Source organism: Protopterus annectens, chromosome 11.part0, assembly GCF_019279795.1.
Source record: "Protopterus annectens isolate FY-2018-M chromosome 11.part0, PAN1.0, whole genome shotgun sequence".
Classification (NCBI taxonomy): Eukaryota; Metazoa; Chordata; order Ceratodontiformes; family Protopteridae; genus Protopterus; species Protopterus annectens.
The window spans coordinates 1,419,362,038-1,419,388,326 of NC_056745.1; the positions used below are offsets into that span (position 1 = coordinate 1,419,362,038).

At 39.4% G+C, this 26,289-nt stretch overlaps 1 protein-coding gene across 1 annotated transcript in view; it reads right to left on the reverse strand.

Annotated features, from left to right (window-relative positions):
* Positions 1-14,401: 14,401 nt before the first annotated feature.
* The window catches only part of LOC122815880 (E3 ubiquitin-protein ligase MIB2-like), a 782,860-nt gene continuing 770,972 nt past the window's right edge, over positions 14,402-26,289 (reverse strand). Inside the window, exon 21 of the mRNA XM_044088707.1 lies at positions 14,402-15,171. Coding sequence (XP_043944642.1) covers positions 14,897-15,171 — 275 coding nt within the window. The 3' untranslated portion in view covers positions 14,402-14,896. The remainder of the gene's footprint in view (positions 15,172-26,289) is intronic.

Here is a 26,289-nt window from a genome sequence, read left to right on the forward strand (position 1 = left end):
TACAGGTACAAGGGTAGTGAGTGTTTCATCAAGCTACTACCCGTAAACTGTCAGTGAGCGTTTCATCAGGCTAGTACAGGTACAATGGTAGTGAGCGTTTCATCAAGTTACTACCCATAAACTGGCAGTGAGCATTTCATCAGGTTAGTACCGGTACAATGGTATTGAGTGTTTCATCAGGCTAGTACTGATACAATGGTAGTGGGTGTTTCATCAGGCTAGTACTCATAAACTGATTGTGAAAATTTCATCAGGCTAGTGCCCATAAACTGGCAGTGAGTGTTTTATCAGGCTAGTGCCCATAAACTGGCAGTATGTGCTTCATCAGGCTAGTGCCCATAAACTGGCAGTGAGTGCTTCATCAGGCTAGCACCTGTAAAGTGATAGAGAGGGGCTGATATGATACAAACTGCCCCCAGAATTACTGGCATCCATTCACCTTATGCATGGTAAAATCATTATTTCTCCACATGGTTTTAGGCTACATCATTTTCTCCACTCTCACTTCCCTAATTCTAACCTGGTCCTGGTTTTTAGTTTCTTACATTTTCATTTGCTTGGTTGTTCCTACATGTTTATTTTCATTATTTCACTCTGGCATACATGCAGAGATGTATTTCTGTCACTGCAACTAAAGAAGTCTGTGTGTCTTTGTGCGTATGTGACTTAGTCTGTTTAATTTTATATTCCAACAGACATGCATTACAAAATATAAGTGTGAGGCATTTAAGATTTTCGTAGACAAGTTTTTAAACAGCAAAAGACAGCCTGTGATGGAAAATTGAATATCAGTGACCTCATAGAAAATGAATAGTCATAACCAACACGCAAGTGGTGAGATGGAATAGCACAGGTTTCACATGACAAATGATGAAAGACACAGAAAATCAAAAAAGATGAGGCTATGAACTGACTGAGTGTTAATTGCTCTGAGTGTCTAATGCAACTGAGGAGCTGTCATACTTTGCCTTATGGATGGAAAAGCTAAAATTGGATTGGGATAGAAGTTTTTATAAGGGAAGGGATCAAAGTGCAGAAGTTAACACAATAAGAAAAAAAATCAAACGAAGGAACAAATGGCAAATTTGAAAAAAGGTAAGACAAGCATTTTATATACGTACACTAGGAAGTACAAAATGGCTATGTGAGCCAACTAAGGTTTGATGAGGGGCCATGCAGGTGTTCTAACAAGTGACAGTGGAAAGGAGGAAATACAAATTTAGGTTGGCTCAAAGTTTCACAAAGATAAAAATGGCATGGAAATGGTACACAGAACAACTCCAGACATGGGTAAGTGTTAGTCGGTTCTCTGAAGAAATGGCCCTGATGAACTCAGGTGAAGCAATGCATTTTGATGAAATTCACACTATAATTCTAGACAATTAGAAATATTGTGGACATCTGAAACCGACTGAAGGTCAGCAAAAAAGTGAAGGAGGACCGACGTGACTCTTCATCACAAAAGTGGGAGCAAAGCAGCCATAGATTTACAGACCACCTGGTTTGATCTTATTAATCATCTCAGTGGCTACATAACTGATGGCTGCACATATAAAAAAACAAAAACAATCAACTTAAGGGCAACAGTGCACAGAATCCAGCGGAGTACATTTTCTACAGAAATATGTTATAAACCAGTTTAAAATTTCTTTGAATGAGTCAGAAATTAAGAACTAGACAGAGAGATGTTGGCTATCAGTGCATCCTGTATGGATGTTAACAAGGCATGAAACACAAACCACAACCCACACAAAAGATTAACTTACAAGTACTGAAGAAGCACGCATAGGTCTGGAACATGAGACATCAGCTGCCATGGACTATTTGAAAAGAAAATTAAAGTCTGTTGCTGCTGCTTTCTGCTGTATCCGTGCATTATATGGAGTGTTATTTACAAATAAGCCCACCTATAGGATGGTCTCAGGCAGTCATCTAGGCTGCAGCTTGGCTGACAGACAGGAAGCACTTGATCATAATAACCAGAGTGCGCACTCTGTATTTAATGCCATTATAGGCAGCAATACAGACAGGGTAGAACAAAAAGTGTTCTTCTTTATGAATAACCAAACAACCAAATAAAGTACAGCAGAAAATGATGACTGCAGGAATGTCCATCTGCACCACGTCATAAATTCAATGCAAAGAAATGCATATCAGCATGTCTGGGTAACAAACCCGTAAGGGAAGAGGTTATGATCAGATTTCTTCAAAGTAGGCCCAGAGTGTGATCAGTCCTAGTACTAATTTCTTTGGAACACAACTAGTTAACGCTTTCTACAAGATGCAGTACACTTACCAGAACCCTAATCCTGCTTTATAGCAATTATTTTGCCTTGGCTACCACCCTGGGAGTTGCTCCCAAGCTATCTAACCTGGGTAATGACATAGCCCTTACCTGGGTATCATGAACCATATGGTGGTGTGATCACTACTGTGTGAATAGGAGTCAGAAGAGTAATAATTACAGGAAGTTCGGATTACAGGCAGAGTGATCTGCAAGGAAGGACAGAGAGAAAATTCTGTCAAATTACTGCTGATGATTATTTTTAACTGATATTTATTATTGTGCATCACACTTATTTATTAAAATATTATTTAAAAGTAACAATGATAAAGTTGTCAGGAAATCATAATAGTGGTTGAGCTGTGAATTACAAGGGAAGAATACAAAAGGGAATGAAAACAGAAGGTGCTTGGAAAGAAAGGGTAACCAGCATGGCCATTGTTGGGAGTAAGCAGTGCATTTTATTAAAAAGAGGAAAACTGCAAAAGGGGGAGAGGATGATGGTGAAAAGGGCCTGAGAAGGCCAGAACAAAGGCAAACTTATCCAACAGGCCAAGTTAATCTCACAAAAGACGAGGATTAAAGAAGTATGGAAGGCCAAAATAAATTGTTACAGTGTATTTAGGGATGCAGAAGGACTTGCCATTTCTCTGTGTTAAAAGGAAAGATGGAAAGGAAGATGGAGGAGACTGCAGAGGAGTGTGACACGCTCAATGAGTTATTAATCCTGATTATTATTAAGGAATAGCAAGTCAGATACTAGCATGCATCTATCAACTGTTCAGATTTTCACAGATTGTCAAGATTTTTTGCCTCATATTTTTGGTCTGTTCCTCATAAAATTTGTGGCTTTCTTGCAAATCACTGAGGGTTGAAGTAACTAAATAATGACAAACATTTGAGTTTCAGATTACATATCCTTCAGAAAATGCATAATAATATAAATCATTTTATTCTAGCAGTGTTGTAAATTTATAAGGACAACATTTAAAAAAATATCTCTATTTTTGGGCCTTTGTCCCTCCCATTATTTTAGGATATGTCCAGATTTCTTGGCCTAAGAGACTGAGAGGTATGTCAGCATTGGCAAGTAGATGTGTTTTAATGATGGTAAATAAACAGATAAGAAAATGACCATGTAAAAGTACAGGGGGAACTCAAGAGACACTAAGGAGCGAAGGAAGATGATGTACTGTCCACCACCCTAAAGACTAAAATAATAGCGCTGTTTAACATACTGTTGGCAGACCTTCACAGCTTTCCTTGATAATATTGAACTGTCATCTTTTTTTATAATTCTTTTGGTGCCTGTCCCCACTTTTACCCCTCAAGCACCTTGTCTTCTACTGACTCAGTCTTTCATCTCACCCATTTGTTTAAAAGCACCTAAAAGAAGAGGTAAGAGTCAGATACTGAGGCCAGCATCTAAGAAGGGGTTAGGACAATTTCAAAATGATTCCAAATCCTCCTCTTAGTGAGACTGTGTTCATGGTGCAATGCTTTGCTGTGTCAAGCTGTAGACAGTGCTCAGATTTGGACCCATATGATGCTTGGCTGGAGTGTAAGCATGCAGAACATTTCTGTCTTCTCCCCATCCACAACAAGGGGAGGTGATTTGTCCTTGGATGCTCAGGCTCATCTTTCCCTTGGCTGGTTCCTCCAACAATAAATCCAAACACAAGTGCACCAAACACCTGGACCTGTCAACAGCAAAATAAATTTATTGTGAAGCAGTTTTCGTCACTGTGATACAGTGACTTCATCAGACATATTTAAAAACAGTTAATTCATTTTAAATAACATTTAAAATTTATCCCATGGAACAAACCTTCCAATCAACTCACTGTGTTAATAAATTCAAACATCTGAAGTAATTAAAAACTGTTGCAAACAAGTTGTTAAAGGTATATATGTATATAGTTAAAAAGTGTATATATTGTTAAAAAAAAAAAATATATATATATATATATATATATATATATATATATATATATATATATATATATAAAATAAATTTAAAAAATGGCAAATATATAAAAAATGCATGACAGTCTATATAACCTGTCCCAATTGAATACTTGCTAGTGAATATTAACCTTGGACACTAATTATCTAACCAAGCTCTTAAGCTTAAGTAAGCAAGAAATATTACAACATTCATTGAGCCCAATGTTAGAAAGTGCATTAAAGCGCATCTGCCAAATTAATTCTCGTTCTTCCAGTAAAAGAGCTGTTGGACCCCCTCTAATGTCAAGATGTATCTGGTCAACTATCTTAAACCTGAATCTATGTCCCCCATTTAATAACACATGTTTCGCTAAGGAATTTGTTGTTTTCTCCTTTTCAGTATCATAAATGTGTTCATAAACTCTGTCACAGAAACGCTGGTCCGTCTTTCTAATGTATCCAATGCATGCAATTTATGGATGTAGGGAAGACTTTCATAATTAGAGGAAGGAAGTTTAGTCTTCATTCCAAATTTGATTGTAATTCCAAATCAGTGGTATATCTGGCGTTGTGCACAACATGCATGGCGTTTTACATTGGAAAGATGGAACGGCATTTCTGTGACAGAGTTTATGAACACATTTATGATATTGAAAAGGAAAAAACAACAAATTCCATAGCGAAACATGTGTTATTAAATGGGGGACATAGATTCAGGTTTAAGATAGTTGACCTGATACATCTTGACATTAGAGGGGGTCCGACAGCTCTTTTACTGGAAGAACGAGAATTAATTTGGCAGATGCGCTTTAATGCACTTTCTAACACTGGGCTCAATGAATGTTGTAATATTTCTTGCTTACTTAAGCTTAAGAGCTTGGTTAGATAATTAGTGTCCAAGGTTAATATTCACTAGCAAGTATTCAATTGGGACAGGTTATATAGACTGTCATGCATTTTTTATATATTTGCCATTTTTTTAATTTATTATATATATATATATATATATTTTTTTTTTTTTAACAATATATACACTTTTTAACTATATACATATATACCTTTAACAACTTGTTTGTAACAGTTTTTAATTACTTCAGATGTTTGAATTTATTAACACAGTGAGTTGATTGGAAGGTTTGTACCATGAGATAAATTTTAAATGTTATTTTTTTTTTATTTAAATTATTAAAATGAATTAACTGTTTTTAAATGTGTCTGATGAAGTCACTGTATCACAGTGACGAAAAGTGCTTCACAATAAATTTATTTTGCTGTGGACAGGTCCGGCTGCTTAGTGCACTTGTGTTTGGATTTATTGTTGTCTCATTTACCCTGGTTCCTCCAACACCCAGAATGTTTGACCAACCAGAGATGTCCGGAACATAGCTATGACCAAAAACCAGTAAGCCATTAAACCATCTCACATAAGGCATCAAGTCCATCAACCTTATTTCAGTCTGATAAATGGGTTAGCAGTGAGTTAAACAGAGGGAAAAAATGGTAATTCTGATCTTGAGCAAGGTCTCTGGTCCTATCCCTCACAAATCCAGAAAAATAATTATATGCCATGGATCCCAAAATGGAACAACAAATACCAAACTGGATAAATGGAAGAAGATGCCAAGTAGCTAGAAAGTGTCTATAATAAAGTGTGCAATTAGTCAAAGTGCCACACAACTCAGTAAAAGAGCCAATGGAGTTTAGCACCTGTATAACAGCCATTATGCTAGATTAAAATAGCAAGATTCATCTGTTTGATGATGACGTCAAAAGCACTAGAGCAGTAAAAAACAGAGGGTAGAGCCTACAGTGAGGTCTAGCACAGCTTGCAGTGTGAGCTTAGAGATGGAAGCTGGGATTTAACACAATGAAGTAGATTGTGATGCTTCATGGTAAGTAGGCAGATTGAGAGTCAGTCAAGGTAGAACAAATAAGTTACTAAAGCTGACCATAAAATATAGCAGAGGAAAAAGATTTCTTGATTTTAATAGCTCCTTGGACATATTATACAATGTAGTATGAAATACAATGCTGAATCCAGTACAATACTAAGGTAAGTAACTCAGAAGGTGGACATATGTGAAGATGAACTCATCCTTTCAAGGTACAGGGCACTAATAAGGCTGCATGTAATGCACTGTCCAGTTGTGGCAGACAGAGGAGATAAGATTAGGGTAGAGCGAGGCATGAAAGAGTTAAAACAGAGTGGAAAGGACAAGGGGAAGGGAGAGCTGGAATAAGGGAAAATAATTAAATTGTTCGCTGTAATCACTGTAGAAGGGAAAAGTTAAGTACAGCTGATACATGGACAGATGACAGTATGAGGAGATAATGGGTAAGAATAGGAATGCTTCAAGATTAATAAAAGAAAATATTATTTCAAAGACAGAGTAGTGGAAGTGGACTGCCTTGCCAAGCAGGTGGCAGATGGAATGGTGAGAGTCCTCTGTATAAAGGCTAACTACAGAAAACATGAAGGATTAACTGGCCATTTGCCTTATACCATCACCTGTCAATGTTTGTTCATATGTATGTATGCATGCTCACAAAATGCACCGGGAATAGCAGAAGCATTAACAGTAGTAAAACTGTCATGTAGGATCATAAAATCATCATAGGAGTTACAAGGCAAGTGAGCTGCAAGGCCATAATGGCCTTGCCAGTACCTACCCTTAGACCTTGCCTCTCTCTCTTCAAGGATAGGTAGGCCAGTCATACTAGAGTTGACTTGATGAACACCCATCCAGTTGTCCAGTACCTTTTTAAATTTAAACAGGATGTCAAACAACTTAACTTGGACATGACGTTTGTTCTACAGAAGGGGTAAGTGCTGTATAACAAATCTATCCCCCCCTCTTTATCTTATTTATTTCTTGGAGTAGAGATCACTGACCCTAGAGTTACTGGACAATTTGATTTATTCAGGTATTGGAGTTCTTCGACTAATGAAACCCTTATAGCCCATTAAGCAAGACACAGGCCATCTCTAAGGAGTCTACAAGACAGATAAAGCCTCCAGTCTCTTTTTTTTTTTTTGTTCAGATCCTTTAGAACCCCAATCATTTTATAGCTTCATAGGTTAGTACTAAGCTAATTTCCCTTGTGAGCCATTTTAAGCCTAGCCAATTACCCCATGTAAGAATCAAACACTGCACCGTGTGTCTGTAAACACCTTAACCATTATATTGACATTGTATTCCTTCTGTTGCAAACTTGTGGGTTTGCTTCCATTTGACATACATAGTAAGGTACATCCCAGGAAGATACTGTATTCAACGATGGGTCTAAACAATAGAGTTTAAGGAGGTGAGGACTTATTTTGATCTGGAAGAAACACCTTTTCCTATAAACTCTGTAAGGTAAAATGATTTCCTAACCACTGCTGCAATGTGATGGTCACATGTGAGGATGCTGTCCATCCAAATGCCCGGGTCTCTCATAACCTTTTCATTTTAAAGTGGTGTATTATCTATGCTATAAGCTGAAGATAGGAGTGATTACAAAATTCTCCATTACAGTTTTTAGCATTGAGCATAAGCCCGTTAATATTACACCAGCTATTGACTAATATAAGCTTCTACGGGAGCACATGTATGTCAGAGGGGCACTTGATGACGACTTCTAGCCTACAACCATCCACAACTTTGCTAACCAAGGATCCTGGTTTGATAAGTGGAACTCTGAAAAGTGATTGCTGAGCATAAGGGATTCCCAGCACAGGTGCCTGCAGAACTCCACTGCTCACCTTTAAGTTCTTGGAGGACACACCCCCAACTCTTACTGTGTGAGTCATGCCTCTAAGTCAGTTGGCCTCCCATTTAACCACATAAAATCAATTTGGAGGTCTTCCAACTTGCTTAGTATATTTGCATGTGGTATGGATATCATGGTATCAAGTGTTTTGTCAAGGTCAAGGTGAACTTTACGGGCAACATATCTACAGTCTACATCCTAAGTAAACCTCTCAAAAAAGTTCAAGTTTCATTAGACAGAATTTAATCCTGACAAAACCAATCTGCTGGGGGCTATGCCTTGAAAGATGTTTGATAACATAGTTAATTAGGTCACTTATGATTCATTCCATGGCCTTGCATGTAAGACACATTAGGCTGATGGGCCTTGTAGAGTGGCATCACAATGGTGTAGCACTATTTCTGTGGTACAAATCCAGTTCCAAGGCTCAGGATGAAGAAGATGAAGAGTGGACCCACGGATGCTTGATCAGTGTTATTACTTAGGTAGCTGGGTAAGCTGTCAAGCCCCCTGGATAAGGTAGTCCTCATTCTGGAGTGAACCTTAAGTATGTGCCCTTTCATGATGGTAGATGGCTTGATTCTATCAGGGATAAGTAGGTTTGGTATAGTTGTCTCATAGGTTCATAGGTTCATAGGTTCATACTAGGCTATCTGCCCGAGGGCATTTACAAGCCTAGCCCATCGTTTTGTGGCTTACGCCACCCCTTTAGTATGGGGAACTATACCCATTATTTTGCTGTGCCTCTGTCGAGCAGTGACACTGAGGTAATCCCTGGGGTATATCTGCGATCTCCCATCCATTGGTCAAGATTTCTCTTGAACAAGGCCAGCGAGGTGCTCTGCCTCACATGTACCGGGATTTTGTTCCACAGCATAGGGAGTCTTTGGGTGATGAATCTATCCCTCCAGCACGTCCTATTAATAGCCGTGTCAAGGTTTAAGTCGACCGCACTTGTGGCTCTGATCGATCTAGATTTTTTGAGGTGAAGCATATTCATCAAATCTGGGTTTGACATGGCCTTGTATGTTAGGCAAAGGTCACCTCTGAGCAAGCGGTAAGCGACTGAATAGAGCTGGAGTTCTTTCAGTCGGGCAGCATAGGACAGATTTTGAGACCCTTTATCCTTTTGGTGAGGAACTTTTGTGGCCTCTCCAGCTGCTGCAAGTGTCGGGTCAGATACATTCGAATGGGGCATTGTACTCAATCATTGGTCTGATGAGTGATGAGTAAAGGGAGACTATGACCTCCCTTGATCTAGATGAGAATCCCTTCATGATAAGGTGGGCAATGTAGAAGGTCTTCCTAACTACTTTAGCTACATGGGTGTCGAATGACAGACTACTATCAACCTGGGTCCCCAGGTCCCTGATAACTTCTTCTGTGCTCAGTGGATTGCCACCTATTTGGTAGCTAGGGGTAACCTTGTTTTTCCCGAAGGGTATGACTATGCATTTTTGGCATTTAACTTTAGGCCGTGGCTCTGGCACCAGTTATCCATTTCTGTGAGACCCTTCTGAAGGATATCTGTGTCAGGTGTGTTTTCTACTATGGCCCAGTTTGCAGTCATCTGCAAACTTTGTCAGCCATAACCCTCCTGTGTTTGCTTGTACTTGGAAAAGTAGATGCCAAACAAGAGTGGGCCCAGGACTGAGCCCTGTGGGACACCACTTGTGACAGGCTTTGAGTCTGACATGGCGCCAGCAGCTCTGACCCTGTGGGTTCTGTCACTCAGCCAGTTTGCAACCCATCTTGTGATGTATGGGTTGACATTTAAGCTGATGAGTTTTTCAATGATACCCGAATGGGGTATTGTATCAAGGCCTTAGCCAGATCGAGGTAGGCTGTATGGACTGCCTTTCCCTCATCAATGGCTTTGGTGACTGTTTGAAAAAGTCAACCAAGTTTAAAAGGCATGATCTGCCTTTGACAAAGCCAAACTGGGTTGGATCCAAAGTCTGCAAATTCCCTATGTCTTTATTTATGAGGTCCATTATGATCCTCTCCATGGCTTTGCAGATAAGGCTTGTCAAGCTAATGGGCGGTAATTTCCAGGGTCGGTGGAGGCACCGCCTTTGTGAAGTGGTACCACAGTTGCAGTGCGCCACTCCTGGGTGCGTATCCAGAGGTAAGACTTTGATTAAACAGCTGTCCTAGCTGTGGGTTTAATTCCTCATTGAGTTCATGGAGCACACAGCCGGGGACACCATCAGGTCCCATGGATGCTGTGTTTTTGCTTTGGAGAGAGCAGTTCTCACTTGGGCGCTGGAGATGTTTGGGGGCTGCAATCGTTTGGTATAGATATCTCTCCTTTTGGGGAGGGGAGAAGTTTGCACTGAACCTGTCAGCCAGTATGTTGGCAATGTCTGTAGGATCAGTAATCTTCACATCATTTTGAACAAGCTCTGAGCATATCTGGGAGTTTCCTCCCAGGTTTCTAACATAGCTAAAGAAGGCCTTATGATTGTCTTTTGAGTCTTTAGCTATTTTTCTCTCGAAATTTGCTTTGGATGATTTTATGAGAGCTCTTAGTTTTTACTTATAGTGATCAAGGGTGTCTTACCTTTTAAGGATTTTGCTCTATCTTGTAGTAGCTTCCTCCTTTTGTTGTAGAGTTTGTTTATGGTTGGGGTCCACCAGACTGGACGCTTGCCTTTGGTACAAAGAGTCTTTGTTTTGCTTGGGATTGCCTTATCCATGCAGTCCTGCAGGTGCTGGTAGAAGGCATTTGTAAGTGATTCAGCGGCTTGAGTACTGTTTTCCGCCTCGGGGCCTTAAAGGAGACCACACTAGTCTTTAGAAGTGTGAAGTCGGCTTTTGAGAAGTTCTTTACTGTGGTCTTTTTATTTCAGGTGGGGGTGGGATGAGGACCTCCAGCGAGATTAGTTTGTGGTCTGATCTCACCAGTGAGGGTACACCTCCGGTGTTGAACATTGTGCTCCCATGTTCGTGATGATGAGATCAAGTATGTTATCTCCTCTTGTGGGGATGGTGACTAGTTGTTCCATGGCATTTGAGTTTATGAATTCCAGGAACTTTTGGGCTAGGGTGTTTGGGCTTGAGTAGTGTTCCCAGTCTATATTAGGGTAATTGAAGTCACCTAGTATGATGGTGTTTGGTGATACATTTATCCCCTCTAGTGTTTTCAGGAAGGCCATGTGAGGTTCCTGAGTTTGTGAGGGTGGCCTGTAACATGCTACAATTTGCAGAGCAGTCTTGCCTATGGTTAATTGCACCTGGATGGTCTCCGATGCATCGTGCGTTGCCACCAGTCTTGAGGTGTGGGTGTCCTTGATGAATATGGATACCCCCTCCTTTCTTGGTATTGTCCAGATTTTGGGGCGGAACGCATGATATGAGGTAAAACCTGATAGCGCTGGGGTGCTCTCAGGAGCCTTGAACCAGGTTTCTGTCACAGCACAGACATCGATGTTCTCCATACTGAGAAGGGCCTCGAGTGCGTGCATTTTGAGATTTAGACTTCTGGCATTGAGCAGCATTACCCTTAGTTTTTTCCTTTTTGTGTTCTAGGGTGGTAGGTTTAGAATTTGAGCCTTGCCTAAAAAGGCACTATGGGGGTGGCAAGAGCCTTTGCCAATATCCGAATCCCAGGGTGACAGGTGCAAGCCGTCCCTTGCGAAGCAGCGTGGCTTGTCCAGCATGTCATCCCAGGCAGACAGACACTGGATCCCCTTTGAATGACACCAGTGTTTAAGCCAATTGTTAAAGCTGATCATCTTATCTCTGTATTGTGGCATCATTCTTGGTGAAGGTAGGATACTGCTCAAGGTCAGGGTCATACCTGTCTGGGCTACATAATCAGAGAGCTCCTCAATGTCTCTTTTCATGTAGTCCAAGGAGGTACGTCTCAGGTCGTTTACACCAGCGTGGACAATGACTGAATCATATTTGTACCTGCTGTTGAGAGACCTGAGTGCTTGCGTTATGTGGCGGATATATCTCAAGGTGGAGATGGCACTAATATTATCTGCTAGTATGTTGGCAATATCCACTGGATCAGTGCAGATACTACCATTATGAATAAGCTCAGAGCAATGTTGGGTGCAATTTTCTTTCTGATATAACTAGAGAATGATCTATATGTGTCTTTGGGTTCTGTAGTTTGCCCGAGTTCACAGGATGCCTTTGTCCCTCATGTGTGTATAAGTGTAATATATATATATATATATATATATATATATATATATATATATATAGGTATATATATGTGTATATATATATATATATATATATATATATATATATATATATATATATATATATATATATATATATATATATATATATATATATATATATATATATATGTGTGTGTGTGTGAGAGTGTGTGTGTGTATGTATGTATCTATATATATATATATATATATATATATATATATATATATATATATATATATATATATACATATATATATATATATATATATATATATATATATATATATATAGATAGATGTAGATATTTTTTTCTCCGTTTGGTGTTCTTCGCTTTAGGAGTTTCTTCCTTTTATTCTTTTATTATATATTTTATTAATACTTGAAGGAAACTACACACTGGTTTGCTTTTAGACCATCCCATTTCCTTGGATCTAGTTGGGGCAACCAGTTTAATACAGTTGTCCAAGTGCAAGTAGAATTTTTCTGTATAACTTTTTCCAGTATCAACATTATGGGTAAATACCATTATACTCAAAATTAGAATCTTCATAGATTTGTAGGTTTGTTTGAAGCAAGTCTTTGAATTCTGTGATACTTGTTTCTGGTGGTTTGGAGATATTCATGAAGATGGTTACTAGCGTGTGGTCTGACTTGACCACTGAGGAGGATACCTTAGGGACAGTACATACAGATGCTAAGTTTATTAAGACCAGGCCAAACAGCTTCTTTTCTAAAGCAGGTTCTTTAATGATCTAGTTCAGGGAGTTTTTGTTATAAAATCTAAGAATTTGTGTGCATATTCTACATCAGTGGTAATCACTGGGTATTTACAGTCACCTATGATTCCTACTTAAAACCAGTTCATCCAAAATATTTAGAACTGTTATGTAATTTTCTGGACATGGAGGGGATTCTATAACATGCTATGAGCTGATCTTACTTAGTATGAAATGCATCTCTATGCTGGACTTGAGGGTCTGCAGGTGTCTGTCTTGAGGGAATGTTGTCTTTAACAAATATGGATATGGCACTACAGTTTCCATTGGGCCATGGTAAGCAAAAACCTGGGTACTGAAGGAGTGCTCACACAGCACTCAAACTAAGTTTTTGTAGCAATACATACATGGATGTGCTTGAAATGCAGGAGACTTTTGAGATACAGCAGTTTGTTGTTCAGATGTTTATCATTAAGTAAAGCCACTTTGGTTGTGGTATGATTTGTTCTGGAAGTTAGGTTGTGAGGTTCAACATCTGGGCATTGACTAAAAAACGCACAATGGGGGTTGCAAAAACTTTTACCACTATGCAAAACCCTTGAAATGAAAAGTGCAAACAGTTCTTGGAAAAACAGTTTCAGTTGTCAAGCATCTTTTCCCATGGCTGACACATGCTGGATTCACTAGAATGACACCACGTGTTTAGCCAGTTGTCAGAGCAAGTCATCCTTTTTTTATACCTTGATATCATGTTTGGTGATCAAAGGATTACAATCAACACTAGTGTGTTTTCTGCATTTGTGACATGCATGGACAGCTCTGTCAGCAATTTACCCCAAACTGAGCCACCACCAGGCAGTACTAATATTTGTTTGGTTTGTATGTCCTAAGGGCCCCTGTAGCAGTGGCAATCTTGGCTCCTGATAGACAGCTCACTGTCACCCTGTTTTTGTCCATCATTGTGTCTAACTACTGCCATCTTATTGAACTAATATAGCTTACCAGAAGGCAATAAACTGGCCCGTCTAAGTAGACTAAGGGATTTATATTGGTCATCAATGCTTCTGTGGCATATATTTATAAATTAATTTATCCATTCATTTTTCTATACCCAGTATATAGGAGGCTGAGGAGGAGCTAGAGCACATCCTAGCAATCAAGAGATGTAAGGCAGAGAACAAATTCTGGGCAAGACACCAGTCTATTACAGGACACACAAAATAGTTACACTCACTCACTCACAACTGTATGCACACTGACAATTTAGAAGGTAACCAGTTCACCTCTTGCCATGTGGAGCACATCACAAAACTCTGGAAAACATAGAAACATGCAGATTCTGCAAAGATGGCATCCTATCCAGGAACCAAACCTGAGACCTAAGCACAGTGTGGAACTATATCCTAACCACTGCATCTGTAATCTGCAAATAGTGCAGAACACACACACACACACACACACACACACACACACACACACACACACACACACACACACACACACACACACACACACACACACACACACACACGCACACACACACGTGTGTTTCCTGAGATAAAATTCAGAATGGGACATGCTCAATATCCAAGAATTAAGGGTATCTGAAAATGTAACAAAAAACAAGGCTGACTTACCTCAGAACTATTAAAAATTGTACATGTTACAGGCCAAGCATAACCACTTGATTACGTTTTAAATGTTAACCACACTGGCAACAAGGTCTAACCTGCAGTACGTCTGTCTTGCTGAGAGTTGACTTTAACTGCTTAGACTACATCAAGCTTTGGTCTACAGTACAGCAACAACTGAAACCAGAGACCACAAATCTTACTAAAGATGCAAAATATAAGTACAGCTGAAACCCAGCAACAGTACAGCAGTAAAAATGCAGTCCACACTAAGCTTAAAAAAATTTCTCATGGCAGTAAAAGTGACCCACTAAAGAAAAACTTTTTTACTTTTCCAGTCTCTGCTAACGCTTGTTAAACCTATTTCCTGAGCATCACGAGGTTGTTCATTGATTCTCCTGGTATTCAATAAGATATTCTGGGTAAACTTGGCATGATTCAAATATCACAAAAATTGTTGCATTGTTCATATCATTAACACAGCTGTCATAAAGGTTCGTTTTGGATCCATCTTTAGAAGGAGGACGTACGTATGATGGCCCTCCCTTTGTGTAGTTTCCTACAAGAACTCGTGCGAAGAATATGTATCGTTTTGCCAGCTGTTGTTTCTCTTTGGCAGCATATCTGTCTGAGTATTCTGCATCTCGAGCAAAGTAGCTTCCTGAAAAATAAACAAAGAAATAGCCAATGTCAGTTAACAGTTTGGTTTTGTATAAGTAAACCCAGCAGGAAAAAAATATAAGTGTTTTCCTCTCTTTAAGAAAGAAAAATTATTAAAATACGATTTAAAATATGTATATATATTTTTGACACATGCTTTCCTTAAAGAAAATGGTTTGGCAATGACTTAGGCATTTTTCTAAGAAGTAATACTTCTTTAATGAACTGAATATATTTTGACTAAGGTTCTGAAAAATCGTTTCCTAATGTAAGTTGTATGTTACAATATTTTGCTCCATTGTCTGTTCACTACTTAAACCACTTTCAGTCATATCTGGAAATAAGTTAATGATATGAAAAGCTGTGCTGACATTACTAAGTGGTTGTTTAGTAAATGTATAAGGTTAACTTGCTGACAGCTACATATATATATATATATATATATATATATATATATATATATATATATATATATATATATATATATATCATCTTCTTTTGGCTCTTCCCGTTAGGGGTCACCACAGCAGATCACCTGTTTCCATTTCTTCCTGTCCTCTGCATCTTGTTCTGTCACACCAATCACCTGCATATCCTCTCTCACCACATCCATAAACCTTATCTTAGGCCTTCCTCTTTTCCTTTTACCTGGTAGCTTCATCCTTAGCATCTTTTTCCCAATATACTCAGCATCTCTCTTCAGCACATGTCCAAACCAACGTAATCTTGCCTCTCTGGCTGTCTCCAAACCTTCCAACCTGGGCTGACCCTCTAATATACTTATTCCTAATCCTGTCCACCCACGTCACACCCAGTGCAAATCTTAACATCTGTAACTCTGCCACATCCAGATCTCACTCCTGCCGTTTTGTCAATGCCACTGTCTCCACCCCATATAACATAGCTGGTCTCATTACCTTCTTGTAGACCTTCCCTTTCACTCTTACTGGTACTCATCTGTCACAAATCACTCCTGACACTCTTTTCCACACACTCCATCCTGCCTGTACTCTCTTCTTCACCTCTCTTCCACACTCACCATTACTCTGAACTGTTGATCCCAAGTATTTAAACTCATCCACCTTCGCCACCTCTACTCCTTGCATCCTCACCATTCTTCTATCCTCCCTCTCATTCACACACATATATTCTGTCTTAGTCCTGCTGACCTTCATTCCTCTTCTCTCTAGAGCATATCTCCATCTCTCCAGGGTCTCCTCCACCTGTTCCCTACTCTCACTACAGATCACAATGTCATCTGCAAACATCATAGTCCATGGGGACTCCTGTCTGATCTCGTCTGCCAACCTGTCCATCACCATTGCAAATAAGAAAGGGCTCAGAGCTGATCCTTGATGTAACTCCACCTCCACCTTAAATGCATCCATCACTCCCACCTATATATATATTTATTTAGAAACAATTAGTGCACATCTTTTGTAAAACAATATGGTGAAATGTGATGCACATTTGTGCTGCCAAAGAAACATTATGGTATGCAAATGAATGTATAACAGTATGCAAATGAGTATTAACATGCATCCCAGGGCCACTACCCAAATAATCGATGAACTCAAACATAGTGGAACAATTCAGGAACATACATTTAGTATGAAGAGCCACAGTGATCATCTATTTTGAAAGCCAGACTTTTTCAGTGTATGTGGTATTCACTCACGTTATGTTGTTAGGAATGGTGTCAGCAGGTGATGTTGTTAGTAATGGTGTCAGCAGTAGCAGAGCAATGTGTGTTAATGCTCACCTTCACAGCCTGTACCAATGATGTTGCAAAATGTCACAATCAGCACCGCAGACAGTTCTGCCAGCAGCTGGCACACTATCACCTCTATGGCCATGATACTGTTGACTGACACCTGTGGATGGAGATACCATGCAGGAATAAGAATATATGTGCCACCCAAAAACTGAATCACGGAGGTATATATGGATTGCCTATCTTATTGGAGATGGAGGTTTGGTTAACATTAGCCATCTTTGTTATGGGGACACTTCAAGAGGTTTTGTGGATATTAGTTTTGGAAAACCTACACCAGTTTCTAGGCATGATGCTCCATCATGTGGAGGAAGATATATGGCTTCCACACTCAGCAGTGGAGAGGACCACCACTTTTTGGGTGTTATATGACTTAATCCATGTCTCTGAGATGCTGGGAGTCATTCACTGCATAACTGCCATCAAGGCCCCACCAGCTACACATGGCCTAGGGAAATCAGCCAGAAAGGCTTCCACTACATCAAGTCCCAAGCAGTACACAGTGGACAGAGAATTGCATACAATGTATCTGTGTGCCGTACAAACACATCCCATAACTGCCACATCTAAAACACATGCAGCCTCTCTGAAAAAGGGAATTATTTACAATGTATATATAAAATGTGTATGTGTGCCATCCAAGCACTTCCCATGACTCCCACATCTGGTACATATGCAGCCTCTATGAAAAAGCCAAGTGAGCAGTGCAGCTAAAATGAAAATCAACCAAATGCAAACAGGCAAAAAAAAAAGTTCAAAGGGAGCTTCACACCACTGTATTCAATCTAAAATGTTGAAACATACAGTATACAGTAAACATGTACAAGCTTTTCAGTATGGCTCTTCTAGAGATGCTAAAAATACATAGTGTCAATTCCAAAAAATAAACAGCATTCACGACAAGTTCAACACATCACCACACAGCTTAAATTAAACAGATATTACAGTACACTGAAAGCATTAAATCCATACAACAGTAGTTAAAATTAAGTTTCTTTTACAGAACTGGCTTAATACCTGCTGACATATTTAGTACTGACTTAAAATCTTCATGTAAGTATGCAATCCAGTTATATTCCACTATCTCTGTTTCTAATACAATATCTCCACCTCTAGTACTCTAAATTAGTGTATTTGGGACATTGTGTGCACGTGGCCATACTTGTGTGTCTGTGTATATGTATATATATGTGTGTGCATGTATATGCATATGTATGTATGGGTATACTGAATAACCTAAACATCTACATCAAAAAAGAGACAAAACAAAAAATGCTACTCAGAAATAAAATCTGGACCAAATGGCATACTACTAAAAACCAAGAAGATCACATAAAGTTCAGACAGCTAAGAAATGACACAAAAAAAGCAATACTGTCAGATAAAAGAAAGTATTACATTCAACTCCAAAATACCCAGCAAATTAAACCTCAAAAATTTTGGGCAGGTATAAATACACTCTTACACCCAGGCCATACTGTCACTCCCCCACTGTAGGTACTGACCAGGACAATCCAAAGCAAACTGCAAGTACCTTTAATACCTTCTTCACTGAGACCATTCAGTCTCTTGCCAATCAACTATCTCCTGACAGCTCACCTCTATCTCCCTCTAATATTACCTTACCTCCCCCATTTCATCTCAAACCTATCCCTACATCCCTTATCCGTACCCTTTTGCAAAAACTCAAACCTACCACCACTGCAGCAGGTCTCCTTCCTACAGAATATCTACAAAAAGCAGCAAATGCCATAGCCTACCCAGTTTCCATTCTGATTAACAGAACAATCTCTGAGGGTGCTATTCCTTCCATTTGGAAGATTGCACACATTATCCCCCTTCACAAGGGTGGAAATTCTAGGGAACTATCCAATTACAGACCAATCGCCATACTATCTCCTCTGGCAAAAATCATGGAGAAATGCATTCATATGCAACTGTTAAAACACCTAACAGATAACAACTTATTAGCTAACTGCCAACACGGCTTCAGGCCATTTCACAGAACTACTACTGCCCTTCTATCCTTCTCCGACTGTATCAATAAAAATTGCAATAACAACACTCTATCCTCAGCCCTCTTTATTGATCTATCTAAAGCCTTCGACATGGTTAACCACCAACTTCTCATAAACACACTGAAAAACCTATCTCTTGATACACTTACTATACAATGGTTTCAATCCTACTTAAGCAATAGGCAACAGGCAGTTATGTGGGAGAACAACCTATCTCCCCATCTCCCCATTGCACTACGTGTCCCCCAAGGTCCTATACTTGGACCACTTCTATTCTCTATTTTCATCAACGACCTGCATACTGTTATTCCTCAAGCTTCCTTAATACAATATGCCGATGACTCCACATTAACATGCTCAGCCCCAACTCCAGCAGACCTTCAATCTCTCACCCAAAAAGTGTTTAACATAGTTGAGGAATGGCTACAACATCAGTACCTCATCCTAAATCCCCAAAAAAACAAACTTCTACTTTTTACTCCCACCCACAGGGCCACACCTCTACACTTTACTGTCACATCTAACAATGGAACCATCATATCCCCCGACTCTACCACAAAACTCCTAGGGGTTCTAAATGACAATAACCTTAACTCTGAAGGCCACATTAACAATACCATAAAAACAGTCAAGAAAAAACTAGGCTCCCTCTATAGAATCAAATCCTTTCTTACCCCACTAGCAAGATCTACTATTGCCCAGACCCACTTAATCTCTACCCTCCTCTATGCCTCCCCTATATATACTAACCACTCAAAAAACAACATGAACAAACTGGCTGTCTCCTACAACAATACTGCGACAGGCTCTACATTTAGGACCCATCACTGTATTAATTATCAAAAACTAGGTTGGCTAGAGTTACCTAATCTACTTCTATTTAAACAATTAACATTTGCCTATAAAATCCTGTATCAGCCTAACAACACACCAATTCTTACCAACCTTATCACCCCATACTGCAACCTTAAGACCCTGCGCTCATCTAGTAAAACACTAGTACAAATACACAAAACCTACAATAAGGCAGGGGACTCTCTGTTCTCTAATACCATAGGTAAAAACTGGAACTCTCTCCCCAGCGACCTGACCTCCCTACCTTCACTAACACAATTTAAAATCAGGCTTAAAACCGACCTCAAATCACATTGGTTGTGCACCTGTCTGAACCCAGACTAACCTCTCATGTCTTCTTTTCACTAAGTTTCAAGTCTTAATTACTGGATAATCTAACTGCCTAATGAAAACCAGAATTATAACTGGCCTTTCAATTGATTGGACTCTCTTTCTATATCAAAATATGACTCTCAGTCTCCCTACTATGTTAACATATATACTTAACATAAGATACTACAATCAAATGTGTTGTGAACTGAACATATTTCCTTATTTACTAAACTACCTACTCCAATATGATCTTTCATGCATAAAATAGCTTATCTTTATATGGTACTTCCACCTGTTAAACTTTGAATTGTTTTATTTTTTGATTTAAGTAAAACATTGTTCTGTACTCTCGAGGAGCTTTTCTCCCCGGGCCTCTGCTGAAAATGGAAATGTATCCAGCTGGACTAGCCATGTCAACAAATGTAAAATAAATAAAATAAATAAACAACACAAATGTTAGTAGGGCACAACACATGTGTGAGGAACAGCCTCACAGCATGCAAACTTAAACTTAAAAAATATAATACTTTTTTTTTGTATGGGCAAGCCCCCCTTGCACTCACCCACCTCCTGTTAATTATATATATTATATATTCTAACTCTGAGATCACAATTCCTGAGGAAGGAACATATTCCCTAACCATGGAGATTGTCAGTCTCGCAGAACTGTAGGTCGTCTGTTTTGTCAACAAAACAGATGTCGGCATTTGGGAATTTCAACAAACTTAACCACTCCCAAATATATACATATATATGTGCATGTGTGTGTGTGTATATGTATGTGTGTGGGGAACTTCAAACATTAAAAATAAATAAATAAATAAAAAACAAAAACAATTCTATTGCAGAGGAGGCAAGCCCCCCTGCACCCCCAAAACCCCCTGCTAATTAAATATACCAACTCTGAGATCACACTACATTGCAGAAAAGGGTAAATTTGCCATTCTGTGCTGTACCATGATCTCCATTCAAAACGTTTGAGATTTCAAAACTTTGATAATATGGTCCCAACCATATGAATTTCGAAGTTTTGAAACTTCAATAATCTGGTAGGGATCTATATATATATATATATATATATATATATATATATATATATATATATATATATATATATATATATATATATGTGTGAGGATCTACACACATGCACACAGACACACAGACACACACACACAGACACACACACACACACACATATATATATATATATATATATATATATATATATATATATATATGGTTCTACTTCATATTGTCGCATTATCATTTCATCGAATTGCAAAACATCGAGACTAAATCATCGAAAACTCAAATTGTAAAAACTCTGTGGGATGTTATTTCTGGTTGCTTTATAGTTTTCAATGATTTGAGATTCGATGTTATGAGTTTTCGACTATTTGGTCTTGATGTTTTGCAACTCGATGAAATGATAATTCAATGATATGAAGTGGAACCATATATATATATATATATATATATATATATATATATATATATATATATATATATATATATATATATATATATATATAGTTTACTATCATAAGTATGAAATGCAGTTGGCTGAAATGCAGGAATATCAACTTCGAAAACGGAGTGTACCGATGTGCAAAATGTTGAATCCACATATTAATATGTGAATTCAACCTTACTCAATATTAACAGAATGCAGTTCTACACTGCACCATATGTAACATAAGGATTTTGCAGGGGGCGAGCCCCTCTGCACCTCCCACACCCCCTGTAAAATATAAATTCCAACTCCGAGATCACACTACATTGGGGAAAAGGTACCTTTCCCGATCCCCACTGTACCATGATCTCTAGTTTAATGACCGATCACATCTTTGCGAATGCACTGAGCATTCACTGAAATAGAACTCGCACAAGGGAAGGATCAGCAACAAAGATCAGCCAAATGTCAATCGACAACCCGTGGTCGCCAAAACTTCCCTTGGCAATTTAAATGTAAACCTGTGTGTGTGTGTGTGTGTGTGTGTGTGTGTGTGTGTGTGTGTGTGTGTGTGTGTGTGTGTGTGTACAGATATATATAATTATATATATATATATATATATATATATATATATATATATATATATATAATTGTATACATACATATACTCACCTAATTACAAAAGGGTTCGCATCTAGATCAAGAGAGGTCATTGTGCCCCTCTACTCATCGCTCATCAGGCCCATAATTGATAACAATGCCCCATTTGGGATGTACCTTACCCGACACCTACAACAGCTGGAGAGACCTCAAAAATATCTCACCAAGAGGATCATGGGCCTCAAACAGATGCCCTATGCAGCTCAACTAAAGAAACTCCAGCTCTACTCAGTTGCTTACCGCCTACTCAGAGGCGATTTCTGCCTGACGTACAAGGCCATGTCTAACCCGGAATTGTTTGACATGCTCCACCTCAAGAAAACCAAATCCATTAGAGCTACATGATCCAGGGATTTAAACCTTAGCACAACAATAAATAGGACATGCTGGAGGGACAGATTCATATCCCAAAGGCTTCCCTCGCTCTGGAATAGAATCCCAGTCCATGTTAGGCAGAGCCCCTCGCTGACCCTCTTCAAGAGAAATCTTGATGAGTGGATGGGAAATCGTAAATTTACTCCTGGGAACACTTCTATGGCCCTGCTGGACAGAGGCTCAGGAATCTAGTCTAAAAGGGAGGCGAAAGCCAACACAGTCTGGCTAGGCTTATAAATACCCTAGGGCAGATAGCTTAGTACCTACCTATGAACCTATGAACTTGTCAACAGTAGTGAGGAAATCATTCCATGTTGTGCAACTTATAAACAAAGGTATGGCATCTAGGTCCAAGGAAGTTGTTGTTCAACTGTATTCATCATTCATCAGACCTACCACTGAGTACAATTCCCCCTTTGGTATGTACGTAACCATGCATATCCAACAATTGGAATGTCCACAGAGGTTTCTCACCAAAAGAATAGAGGGCATAAGTAACATGTCCTGTGCAGACTTCCTCAAGGCCCTATTCCTGCACTCTGTCTCCTACAGGTTGTTGAGGGGAGATCTATGGCTGGCATACACGGCAATGTCAGACCCACTCTGATGGACCTCCTGCATATCCACAAAACAAACAGCACCAGAATTATCTGCTCTAAAAGACTTAAACCTTGCCTGTGATATAAATTGGATCTGCTGGAAAGACAGGTATGTATCCCAGAGACTACCCCTTCTCTGGAACAAGCTCCCAATCCATGTGAAGCAAAGTTCCTCCATAACCCAATTCAAGTGTAACTTGGATAACTGGATGGAGAACTGGAAATTCATTCTTAGTTTGGCACCTATGTCACTAATGTACACAGGCAGCCTGTAAATCATTCATCTGCCAGGCCCCTGATCGTAAATGTTTCACCTCCCAAGCCCCTGCTTATACTTATCAAGGGTACCAGAATTTATTAGAGATTTGGGATGCATGGCTACGCTTAAAAAGGCTCTTGTGGTTGTTAGCCTAGTAAACATCTATGAACCTATAAAAGTGTGTGCTTGTACATGTATAACATCTACTAGCATTACATTCAGGGTGACTTTCAACATGGTCAGCTGGATCTTGGGTGCACATAATGCCAGACAGAGTCCAAGATATGCTGTTCCCATTGAGGTAGGCAGCAACTCACAAGGGTGGCCACTATTGCATGGAGCAGGTGATGCAGTATATGCTCTGGAAATTTGGTTGATGACTCTTATCTAAAGCCCCTTCACCAGGTCAAGGATGGTGTACAACACTGCTGTTGCAGCCTCAAAATGTCCTTGAACATGTATTTGGACTTATGAAAGCTATCTTCTGCTCCTTGAGTAGATCTGGTGGTGTAGTACCATACACAGAGAATGCAGGAAGATATCAGTTGTCTGTATCATGTTACACGTTATGGCAATACAACAGAAGCAATGGAGGAGAAGTCAGATGAGGCATTATCAGTGAAACTGGCTGCAGCTTTACCCAAGCAGGCCAGAGAACTGGGTAGGACACACTCATCATCATTTGCAAAGGTGCAATGGGCCACAGTGATTGGTGACAGTAGCTCTACCACAGGTGTACGTTTCATTGCAGGTGGATTTGGTAGTCACACATGTGGGGCAGCACTTGGGGAAGGTCATGGATAACATTCCCAGTGTCAGGGTGGAGCTCCCCTGTTGTGAACATTGGCCACGTGTACCATGTGGTTCTGCAGTGTCAAGGCTGGATGTGACTAATGTGTTAGGCTTGATGCATATATATCAGCATCGGTCCACACCATGCTAAAACACCTGTGTTACTTAGTAGAGTACCATGGCTTTGATCTTTATAATTTCCCCCTCCTCCATTGTTCAGATTAAATGTACAAGGCTACTTTCACTTAAAGTACACCCTACTTTTCAAAAAGCGCTACACTACTATGATACTATGTCTCAGAAATGTTTAGAAGATGTGTTAGATGGAGAAACAAGAATAGCCAATTTTAATTAGACCTTGATGATATAAAACTATTACAGATGTAAAAACAAAAAAGATGTACTGTAGATGTGCTTCATGACATGTATGGAATAAAAAATAACTATGCATCTGTGTTGTCCATTTTTATTCTTCCTCAACTGATGGGTCTTGGATCTGTCCTTGGATCCAGTTTGGCCTCATTTACTAAAGTCTTGGATGCAACTCTTGAGCTCTTCCCTTTACCCATAATGTCCCAGCTATGTTACAATACCTCAAATTGACTTTGCTGCCACAAAATCAACAGGCCAAGACAAAAAGAAGGCTGGTAGAAAGGACTGGGGCTCAAATATGGAACAGAAGTTCCACAACAATCTAAGGTCACTCCAGAACAAAAAGGGAGGGGGTAGGAAGGTGGGAACTAGAGGAAGAATGAAAACAGACAGCACAGATGTACAGCTGCCATGAGTATGTAACTTTATTATCTAATGTTGTAATTTTTATTTGTTCCTCAACTGATGGGCTAAGTCCCCAGCTATGTGAACTTCGGTGGGCCTCATGGAAGGATATTTCAGAGAACTGCAGAACAAAAGCAGACATGCTTCTGGAAGTCAAATTCAATTTTTAATGTGCAATAAATGTATGAATATTGGAAAAATTAGCTGTGGAACAAACGTCATCACTTTAACTCCTAGACCAGAAAGTGGATGAAGTCACCATGGGCTTGGTGGAGTGCACTTTAGGAGGTCTGGGTAAGGACAAACCTCAGTGACTGTTAACAAAGGATATGGAATCTGTCAGTAAGGTAACTTTTGAAACTGGTCTACCCAATTTATTGGGGAGGGGATAAGGCAAACAATTGATCTGTTTTTCTGAAATCTTTTGTTCTATGGGGATAAAAGCAGAGCTGTCTATGTACATCCAAGAGATGAATCACGTATTAGCAAATTTGGGAAAGAAAACAGGCTGAAGCTCAGATACTCATCTCACAGATGTAATAACCATTAGAAAAGCAGTTTTCCAAGAGAAAAAATTTAGGTCAGATCTAGCTGATGGCTGAAAAAGACTCCGAGTCAAACCTTGCAGTACAACCATTAAATCCCAGAGTGAGATGTGGTCCTTCACTGAGGACCTCATCAAAAAAGGTACCTTTAAGGAAAGCCTTACATAATTTTGATGAAGCTAAAAAGGAAGCATTTTCCCCTGAATGAAGGTTAGACATCGCTACCAATTTCACTTTGATAGTAGAGAAGCTTGCCCCTTCTTGAAAAATAGATGCTAAAATCTCCAGAACAGCAGGAATAAGAGCAGTGAAAGGTCTAATTCCTTCTACAGAGCCCAAACAGAGACTCTCTTCCATTTACTCTTGTAGTTCTTCCTGGTAGAGGCCCCTCTGAATGACAGCAATATTTGTCGAACTGAGTAGGAAAGCCTTGGCTGTCTAACCATTAGAGGAATTGGAGAAACCATGTTATCAACTTGAGGCCTGTAATGTCCATGTGATCCATCTCTGTGATATGAGAGATGAGGTCTGGACTGGGGTTCAGTATCTGGGATGAATAGTGAATGTGAGACCAAAGGAAAGGTAACAACACTTGAAGCCAAAAAGGTGCAATGAGGATAACTGTGATCTTCAACTGAAGCGCCTTCTCTAAGAATTTGTGAATTAGAGGTATAAGGGGATAAGCATAAAGGAGAT